An 11,195-nucleotide genomic window follows, 5' to 3' on the forward strand; every position below is an offset into this window, starting at 1 on the left:
TGATTAGAAATTAGTGTTAACGAGCAGTTGCACAGGTGTACCCAATTAAATGGCTGGTTATTGAGGATGTTTTAAATCATTTATCATAAAAATGGGAATTCCCTTTGAATTCTTTAAAGTCATTTAATGTATTTTGTTTTTATTTTAAAGAAACTGAAGATGAGAAACTGACAGAGTATTGTATCAACAAATTAGAAATACAAAATATTAACATTTTACAAATGCCTCTCCTTTTTTTTTTTTTTAAAAGAATTTATACTATGACAATTTTAATTGAAGTGGCATAATAATATTCACATTTAAAATTGACTTATTTAAATGTACAATTCAATAAAAAGCAGAAAAATACTGTTTCTTCGAAAAATTATTAGCAGCATTTTAAGTCCTGCTGTTTAACCATTTTAGATCATACATAATGTTTGCCAAAACAACATATAATTATTCCCGACTAAACAAGATGCTAAAATCCCAGCTTCAACATTAAAGGGGACATTTACTTAACACATCAAATTGAAAACCACTTAAACTTGTATTTTTCATTGCAGTTTAATATCCTGATAAATGATGGAACATGACAATTTGTACAAAAACTCAAAACGTCATCAGCCCAAACATTTTATTAAGAGTGAGAAAGAGAAACAGAGACAGAGGGTTGAAGGGTGTTTTAAATCAGTTCTTCAGAGCCATTTCCCCATCTTCACCTTATAAGAATCAGCAGCTGTGACTGAATCTGCTCCGTCTCCTCCCTCGCTCACTCTCTTTTTCTCGCTCTCTCCACGGAAGCGTCCAGAATACATCTTAATGCTGCTTCCTTCTGAAGGAACACCCTGGAGAAACGAGATGAAGAGGAGAGGTCATTACCAAAAACAACAGCTAAGCTCATTAACAACAAAAGCATGAATAACACCCCACAATGCCCTCAAACATTTGGGAAGAAGCTCTGCACACTTTTGCACTTTTGAAACGCTCCAATTCTTAGTAAAAACCATGACAAAGAAATTTTAATTCGGCACACAAAATGAACAGTGAGCTTCTGTCAACGTTGGGCTTGTCATTGTTTAAAAGTAATGCTCTGAGACTCATTCAAAGCGGCTGATTCATTTAGAAGGAAGCCAGATACTTATTGCTTCTCAATTGCAAAAACCAAGAGACTTGCATCTTTTTTCCTCTTTTTTTTTCCCTTTTCAGTCTTTATCAGACTGATACACTTCACAATACAAACAAAACTCATCTTAATGTGAATTTCAGCCTATACAATTCTTTTAACTAGTGTATGTTACCAAGTAATGGATGCTTTTTGAAGCTCTGTTCATGCAGCTTTTGGAGTGTGTATCAAATTGGCAAGGTCATGTGATGCAAGTAGATGGAACTGTTGCGTTGTCACCATTTCAAAGCATTTAAAAAAAAAATCAATAGTTCTTGGTGGCAATCTGTGCAATAGCATAAAATCCAAATGAATCACTGAACAGGTGTCAGCTTTCACCTGATCTCAGTTTGGTTTTACGAGACTGAGTTTTAATGAGATTGATATTTAGTTAATTGTGTCCTCGTGGCCCGTTTAGAACTGCCCACCATGTAACAATTTATGAGCCTTGAAAAATGAACAGTACATATTTAATGATATTAGGTAAGCCAATTGCATTTATAAACTCTACTTTCATTTTGAAGTTAACAGTATGTTTGAAAAAGTCAATTACCTTTCGTTTTGGATGAGTTTGTGTGCATTTACACTGTTGACCAGCAGGTGCCCATAGAATGTTTTTTCGAATGCTTCATTCAATTGGTTTAATTGTTTTGAAGCTTTAAAAAGCTTAGTTTCTCACGTTACTACTCTAATATTTAATTTTCACACTAATGTGGTGGAAAATTCCTGAGATAAACAAATTATATTACTGATATTTATGTAACAAACTGAATGAGTGCTGCTCTACTGTCCTCTATTTAGCCGCAATGACTGTATTCGGCAAGTGTTGTGCTCAAGTCTGCATTTGATGCATCCTTGCTATCAAGAACACATCCGGGTCTTCTGTTGGTGGAACTTGAATTTGATGACCACAAAGCAGGAGAACATGAAGCAAGTTTGCTTAAGAGCTCAGTTTGAAACAGGGCCACTGTCCTTATTAACGGATCAATCAATCATTGACTCGTTCAATTTATTCAAAACCCTATTTTTCCAGAGCTGTTCAGTCTCGCAAAAAATATTGTTTGGCCAAGAAGGGTACTGTTTTTGTTAGCACTTAAACAAGATTGAGCTTAAAACATTGGGCTCTAAAATGTTCCATCAGGTAATAAGGCCTCAATGGGTCTCGAAACCAGCTTTTATTTGTTTATTTAAAAAGTGTCAAGTGCAAATAAAAAAAAAAACTACTACTACAATATTATAAATTGTACACTTCTTGAACGAAAACATGCCAAAACTGAAAACTTGAACTTTCTTTAAGCACAAAAACACTCAAGGATTACCGAGATTCAATCATTTAATCTAAAGAAGCATCACAATGACCTAAACAGTTCAAGAGAAAAATGCTGAACCTCTACAACAGACATCCCCAAAAGATTGAAGAACATCATTGAGATAATGAAATTCAGATCTATGACATCAACAAATATAGACTGAATATTGTCAATGGTTTTAAACATATATTTAACTTCACAAACAGGCTTACAAATGGTGCCATACCTAAAATATGACTAAATGATCATTTAAATCCGTCATTATCTGATGCCAGAAGCGGAATAACGTTTATACCAATCACCAACAGCTAATGAATACTGTGTAGCGCAGGGGTCACCAAACTTGTTCCAGGAGGGCCGGTGTCCTGCATATTTTAGCTCCAACCCTAATGGAGCTAATCCCTGCAGGGACACCGGCCCTTCAGGAGCGAGATTGGTGACCCCTGGTGAAGCGCTTTCATTTCAATATGACTGTGTAAATGTTAATCTGTGGCAAAAGCATCACAGATTCTCCAGCATCATAGGCAAAACTCGTGTAAATAGTCACTCAATTCCAGACAAAAGACACAAATAAATCATAGTAATTTAGAGTACGCACTGACTTTCAACTTGAGCCAGTCCACTAAAGACCAATTTATAGCCATACAATTCAACTTCCAAATTGTCTCTTTCAAATTCCAGAGACGCTATTGGTTAAATGCCAGGAAAGCGAAACACGGAAGCAGCTTGAAGCAAAAAGCGCGAGAATGTCTGCCGTCTGGAGGTATAATAAAGTTGATGACGACAACACTGCCATAGCCAACTGTGAGACATGTAAACTTGGGATTGCCTGCCGAGTATTTTAAGTTGAGATGCTATTTGTTTTTATATTAGATTTTATTTAGATTTACTGTTGCACTAAAGTACAAAAGTGTAGAATTTATCTTCTTTATTACTTGATTGTTTAAGCTACCTCACAGAAGTGCTCTGTTTGTTAACAAAGTTGTTGAATATTAAAATAAGCTAAATTAAATAAAATAAAAGAACATGCTGGATCTGTTTCTTCACTTTTTTATGTATTATAGAAGTATCGGATCGGGTTTCAGTATCAGCAGATACTCAAAATGAAATGACTCAGACTCGAACTCGAGGGCAAAACAACCTGATCAGGACATCCCTAGTTTTAAGTGTTTAATGTTGGTTTCAATTAATGCCATTAAAACAAATCATGAAAGAATTTAATATAACAATTTAGATGCTAAAAATGTTTTGCATGCCATTTAAATGTTTGCATAATTTTATTGGAGATTTGATTACATCGATAACAAACAACTGAATTCAATATAGGCTTTTATAAATGTAGTATTGCGAGTTACAGCCATAAAGACAGTGTTGTACTTTACCACTTTGTTATTATGTATGTGTTTGTACTGTAACAGTAATTTAGCTCTATTATACACAGCATATGCTGCAATCGCATCTTTAACAATTTGACTAAAATTGAAACTATAGGCAGAGCCATAAATGGATTAACAGAGAAAGATTTATTTTTCACCACTCAGTTGTACTAAAAGCGTACCAAACTGTCATTTTGTGTACAGCTACAGTCCTAATATTTACCATGCTGTACCGAGTAACACTTAAGAATATTTAACTTAAAAAAAATAACAAAAATCTACAGAACAAAATATATCTGTGGGGATGTCACAGGTCAAAAAATAACTAAATGTGCACAAATCCTGAATACATCAAATTATTATATAGCTGTATCTATTTTCAGTAAAGCTCAAAAAAAATGTAGACAGGGCTTAGACTTAAATCATAAATGCATTAGAGCATTTAATATATTTTTATTAATGTAACTAAAAAAAAACCCTACTGGTGTTTATCTTGAGACAAAAACAAAGGCACCGATATATTTTACAATCAACTAGAAGAACTTTCCCTGATTGAAAGAGCGCAGACTTACAGTTTAGTCTTAAACTTTGTGAGAGAAACCAAGCGATGTTTGCCTGTTTTTTTTTTTTTTTAAATGATAACGTATTCAAAAATAATAAAATAAAAAAAGAAAGAAATCTACTTGTTTTTTGGTGACAACAATTATTTTATGTTCAATCAACTTAAAATTAATATTAAGTTAATTTAATTGATTTGCGTTGAGACGACATGAAGGAATTGTGAGAAACACTATATTGTTTTGTTTATTTACTCACTTTGAATTTTTCCTGTTGTAAATAAAATATATATTTTTAAGAAAGCTGAATACACTATGTCAATGGTTACAAGTTTTTAGATTTCTTCAAAATATCAACTTTTTTTATTCAACAGACGGAAAACTCAAACTGGTTTGAAACAAGAGGGAGTAGATGACGACAACTTTCTTTTCTGCGTGTCCCTTCAATTAAGGTTTATAATTTGATTCATTTTGTTTTCAAAACAGGTCTACATTCCAGTCAAAAGCCAAACGAACCTTCTGTGAGGCGAGCTTTGCCTCCAGTGGGCTGACACAGCACAGTCGAGCAACCGACACAAAGCACCACTGTCTGTGCATGGCTGAACACCGTTGTGATCTTATAACATCCTAGAAAACAAAAGACACACATAATTAACACCATCAATGTCAATGTCGAGTGCAAATACCACAAAACACTGACGCAGGCTCACCTGGACATTTGACATCCATGAAATAAGAGTTGGGGCTCTGTACGAGACGCTTCTTCTTGTGCCTCCTCCTCTCTTCTTCAGGGGTCGGGTGCAGCAAGTCTTTTGCGAGCTATTTACAAAATAACATTACATGCACATGAATAAACTGCAGTGTCCATGAATATTACAATAATACAATGAATGCTCAACTCAGACCGCACTGTTAGCCTTTACAAGCTTATATGGTGACCAAATGTATAATCTAGGAGACAATTTCCTAGATTTAGAAGGGAAATAAAACAAATTCTGTGCAACTTGGATCTGCATGGAGCGGTTTACAGCGAAATAGAAAATGTATCCCTCTCGCACGTATGAACTCAACGTTTTCCAGCTTTTAAGTAATATCTTAATAATGTCAGACAATACAAAACATATAAATGCTTATAAGTGCGTCACGTTAAAGGATAACGTCCATGTTTTCTTCAATGCGCGCCGCCATCTTGATGGAGCGCGAACACACGCTGCCGAACCATTCAAGACTTCGCGCTTGTTTTTACGTTTATCTTTTCGCTCATGAAGTAATGCGCACGTTAATATCTGTAATACATGTTTGTTCGTGAACACGCTTCGGTTTTTAGGTCTTGATGGTTTGTTGTGAGTGTATATTGACTTGTTTTTTGCTCTCTGGTACTCACTGGCATGTTGGCGAAGATTAATCCGCTGCCAGAAAGGAAGTTCCAGGCGGAAGCAGACGAATATCATCGGACGAGCGCGGCGCTGGCGGGAAGTGCGTCATCGGACGTAGAGCGCCGACATGTTGGTAGAGGCGGGTGAGGTCGGTGACAATTCCTAAAAGTGGAAAAATACAAAATAGTTTTAATTTCTGAATCTATTCTTACTTTTGGTTAGGGTTTTTACATGTTAATGCAATGTTTATAATCTAAATTTTGAAGCTTCCAATTAATTTCAGCTTTAAATACAACGAGGAAAACAATCTCAGCCTAGCCAAACTTACTTGTTTAAAGGATGCCCAAATCATTTATAATTTCATTTTATTGTGTTTTTAGTTAGTTTTTTTGTTTTACTTTTGTGTTTTATATACTTTTGTGGTGTTAAACAACTAATTACAAATACTCAAATTACTGTAATTTAGTAGTTTTTCTCTTTTTAAAAGTAGCTTTTAAAATGTTCAACGTTACTTTTACTTTCACTTGAGTACATGTTTAGTGCAGTATCTGTACTTTTACTACATTACTTTCCCTAAACCTGCAGTCACTACTTAAAAAAATCAGTCCTGTTCTGTGTGAATCCTGTCCAATCAAATCGCACATGGAAGGTAAATCACATCATAATGAATTACCTCAAGACATGGGCGCTTTATAATTGCAGCAAACTGTTTGGAAGCATTAAAAGTGTCAATAAAGATGTCCAAAATCATCACACTCATTGACCCAGAGACTGTTTAGATGCATGTCACTGATGAGAAGATGACGGATGTTTACTTTATGATGACTGAATTGACCTTAAACACCCAGCAGGCACAAAATATCAACATGACGTCAGATTGACGTTGTACCCTAACGTCATGGGGATGTTGGATTTTGTTTGAAAATGAAAATCATCTTGATGTCAGAACTTAACTTCAGGCGAACATTAATGTCCAACGTCTAACCTAAAACCGACCCAATATTAATGTCTAATGATGTTACAGCTTCACAATGTGTGGACGTTATCACTATGACGTCTATGAAACGTTTTGGTTGCCAAACCTGACGAATAAATGTCAGTATTTGAACTCAATATGACGTTGGTTTAAGATGTTGGCTCGACGTTGAAATTTGGTCACTTTCCAACACAACCTAAAATATTAACATCTTATGACGTGTGCCTGCTGAGCAATAACAAGATGCACTACAGAATGTTACGTTTACACACACATGCACAAATGACACGTAAACGCATTAGCTTTTAACGGCATAATACTCACTAATCTCGAGTACTTTTGAAAGAGATACTTTTTACTCATACTTTAAGAAATATTTACAACAGATACTTTTACTTTACTTACACTACATTTAGGCAGTAATGGTACTTTTACTTGAGTATGAGTTTCAGTACTCTTTCCACCACTGCCCGTATGACAATTAGCTGTGGCTTTACTACAAAACACGTTGTCTCTTAACTACGAATAACCCATACTTTCAACTATGGTGTCTGAAGTAAAAATATGGTTATAGAAATGGTAAACAATGTTGGGTAAGTTACTTTAAAAAGTAATAGATTACAAATTACAGACTACCACTGGAAAATTGTAGTTTGATAACACTAATAATGTTGGTGAAAGTTACCTTTGAAAGTAATGCAAAACAATCAGGGTGCAAATTACAGGGGGATTTGACCCCCTAATTAGGCTGGCTTGTCAAAGCCAGACTACTGAAATGCTATTTAAACTTATTATTATTTTTTTTTTTTTTTATTAATCTTCTGAGACTAAATTTCTAACTCTATCTCCTCCTAGAGCTTTTGAGCTATTACCACCAAACTTGCTCCAGACCTCCAAACTATTCTGACTCGTGTTGCTATATCTCCTCAGACTGATCCGACTTTCGGTTTTCCGAAAAACGTCCCGGGACTGTCGGAAAAATCCCATAGGCTTAACATTGGATCAAACTTTGTGAGCTCATAACTCTGCATCAGACTGTCACACAGACTTCTAACTGGGCTCATTTAACTCAGACTATCAAACTGCCAATGACTGATCACCTTTAAACTTTCTAGCCACGCCCTAGCAACCACTTTTGGACCCTAGTAACTGTCCCATAGACTTCTATTCAAAAGACTCTCATTGACTTAACATGGGATCAAACTTTATGAGCTCATAACTCTGCATCAGACTGTCCTACAGACTAATGGCTGAGCTCATTTAACTCCGACTACCAAACTGCCAATTACTGATGAGCTTTTAACTTTCTAGCCACTCCCCTAACTACCACATACTGCACCCTAGCAACTGTCCCGTAGACTTCCATTCAAAAGACTCTCATTGACTTAACATGGGATCAAACTTTGTGAGCTCATAACTCTACATCAGACTGTCATAGAGACTAATGGCTGAGCTCATTTAACTCAGACCACCAAACTGCCAATAACTGATGAGCTTTTAACTTTCTAGCCACACCCCTAACTACCACATACTTCACCCTAGCAACTGTCCTATAGAATGTAATTAGGTGTGCTATCGAATGCTTATAATTCTAACATGCTAATGACATGCCAATCATGCTAGCAACATGCTACTCATATGCTAATCATGCTAATGACATTGTAACTCATACTGGAAACATGCTAATGACATGCTAATTTGTACAAGAATCATGCTAGTAACATGCTAATTCATACTAGACTCATGTTAATAACTGGCCTACATGCATATCTTTGCTTAGCAGTGTCCTATTGACTTGGGGGATGGCTCATCTGACTCAGACAACCAATGAGCATCTCAATATGATAATGAAGCTCACAAGCCACGCCCCCAAATTGATTCCATAGACTTCCATTAAAATAGGCCAAGATGCATATCTTTGCATAGCAGTGTCATAGAGACATGGGGGTTGGTTCATTTGACTTAGACAGCCAACCACATTCAAGTGCACTCTGTAACCTCGCCCATAGCAACAAAACAGAGTACCCTAGCAACCATTCATCAACAGCTATATCTCAGCATCAGAACATCGTAGAGACTTGGAGATTGGCTCGTTTGACTCATGCTAGCAAACGGAACTTCCTAAATGCTACACATGCTAGCAGTGATTAGCTACATGCTAATATTGACTAGCCAAGTACTGTAACTTGCTAGAAATGCTTACTAAGTATAAATGTTTTATCAAGCATGTATGTAAGGCTTGCCTAGTAACCAACCAGGGTACCCTAGCAACTGCCTAGCAACCACCCAAATTACCCTAGCAACCGCCTAGCAACCACCTAGCAACGGCCTAGTAATGCCTTAGTGAGGGCCTAGCGACCACTCAGGACACCCTAGCAACCGCCTAGCAACGCCTTAGCAACCACTCAGAATACCCTAGCAACCACATAGCAACCCCTTAGCAACCACCTAGCAACCACTTGGGACACCTTATCAACCGCCTAGCAACACCTTAGCAACCACCTAGCAACCAGTCAGAACACCCTAGCAACCGCCTAGCAACGCCTTAGCAACCACCAAGCAACCACTCAGGACACCCTAGCAACCACCTAGCAACACCTTAGCAACCACCTAGCAGCCACTCAGGACACCCTAGCAACCGCCTAGCAACGCCTTAGCAACCACTCAGAACACCCTAGCAACCACCTAGCAACACCTTAGCAATCACCTAGCAACCACTTAGGACTCCTTAGCAACCACCTAGCAACACCTTAGCAACCACCTAGCAACCACTCAGAACACCCTAGCAACCACCTAGCAAGACCTTAGCAACCACCTAGCAACCAATCAGAGCACCCTAGCAACTGCCTAGCAACAACCTAGCAACCACTCAGAACACCATAGCAACCACCTAGCAACACCCTAGCAACATCTTAGCAGCCACCTAGCAACCACTCAGGACACCCTAGCAACTGCCTAGCAACGACTTTGCAACCACTCAGAATACCCTAGCAACCACCTAAGCATGCTATGTGACATGCTAATTCATACTAGAATCATGCTAGTAACATGCTAATTCATACTACAATCATGCTAATAACATGCTAATTCATACTAGAATCATGCTAATAACATGCTAATTCATACTAGAATCATGCTAGTAACATGCTAATGCATGCTAGAATCATGCTAATAACAGGCTAATTCACGCTAGATTCATGCTAGTAACATGCTAATTCATACTATAATCATGCTAATAACATGCTAATTCATGCTAGAATCATGCGAGTAACATGCTAATTCATGCTAGAATCATTCTAGTAACATGCTAATTCATACTAGAATCATGCTAATTCATGCTAGAATCATGCTAATAACCTGCTAATTCATACTAGAATCATGCTAGTAACAGGCTAATTCATGCTAGAATCATGCTAGTAACATGCTAATTCATGCTAGAATCATACTAGTAACATGCTAATTCATGTTAGAATCATGCTAGTAACATGCTAATTCATGCTAGAATCATGCTAGTAGCATGCTAATTTATGCTAGAATCATGCTAGTGACATGCTAATTTATTCTAGAATCATGCTAGTAACATGCTAATTCATGCTAGAAGAATGCTAATAACATGCTAATTTATACTAGAATCATGCTAATAAAATGCTAATTTGTACTACACTCATGCTAATAACATGCTAATCCATGCTAGAATCATGCTAATTCATGCTAGAATCATGCTAATAACATGCTACTTATACTTTTTCAAACTGTTTTTAAACTAAATAAACTATTACCAACAGGCTTTGTCAAGCCAGCCTCAAAGTTTGTCTCGACGAACTTTACTGTCTAGTTAACGCTTGATATACATCTGATCCCCCCTATAACAGTTCAAACCGCTGTGAATGCATAATCGCACCAATCAGTCTATTCGAGAAACAAGCCTGAAATTGGCAGATCTACAGCCCCGATAGACAAAGACTTCACAAAACCCTATAGACTTTCAGGTTCACAAGACTTTTTCTTGTAAAATGAGTTTTATCAACATTTAGCCTGAAATAAAGTCAAATTAGATGGATAGTTTGTAGTTTAACCTGCAGTAAGATCTGAAATAGGTAATCTGAAAGGCTAAAAACTTAAGATTTATCTTTAAACTAGACCTAACTAAAAATAATCACATACATGACTGAAGCATATATTACACAAACTAACCAAAACAGTTGATCGTCAATGTATAATTCGCACACTGATTGCAATATTGAGTTACTCTAGTTGCTTTACTCAGTTACCTTTTATGTTAAGTATAATGCGTTGCACTACTTTTGAGTTACTTTTCCTTACCTGGCTGAGGCTTGATTTCTTTCAGATCTTGCAGGGTTTTTTCTTCTTCTTCTTTTTTTTTTTTAAATACAGGAGTTCTGCATTAGAGGAAACGTTTTGTCCGTTCAATGGCTAATTTATACGAAATCGTACG

The 11,195-nt window shown here is 36.7% G+C and overlaps 1 protein-coding gene across 1 annotated transcript; it reads right to left on the reverse strand.

Annotated features, from left to right (window-relative positions):
* Window positions 1-530: 530 nt before the first annotated feature.
* Window positions 531-5,819, reverse strand: rps27.1 (ribosomal protein S27, isoform 1). The gene is given in 4 exon segments (NM_001159528.1): window positions 531-827; window positions 4,904-5,014; window positions 5,098-5,206; window positions 5,772-5,819. Coding segments are annotated over 4 exon segments (255 nt in total). The 5' UTR covers window positions 5,778-5,819; the 3' UTR covers window positions 531-798.
* Between the last annotated feature and the right edge of the window lie 5,376 nt (window positions 5,820-11,195).

Source organism: Danio rerio, chromosome 19 (assembly GCF_049306965.1).
Source record: "Danio rerio strain Tuebingen ecotype United States chromosome 19, GRCz12tu, whole genome shotgun sequence".
In the NCBI taxonomy this organism is placed as follows: Eukaryota; Metazoa; Chordata; class Actinopteri; order Cypriniformes; family Danionidae; genus Danio; species Danio rerio.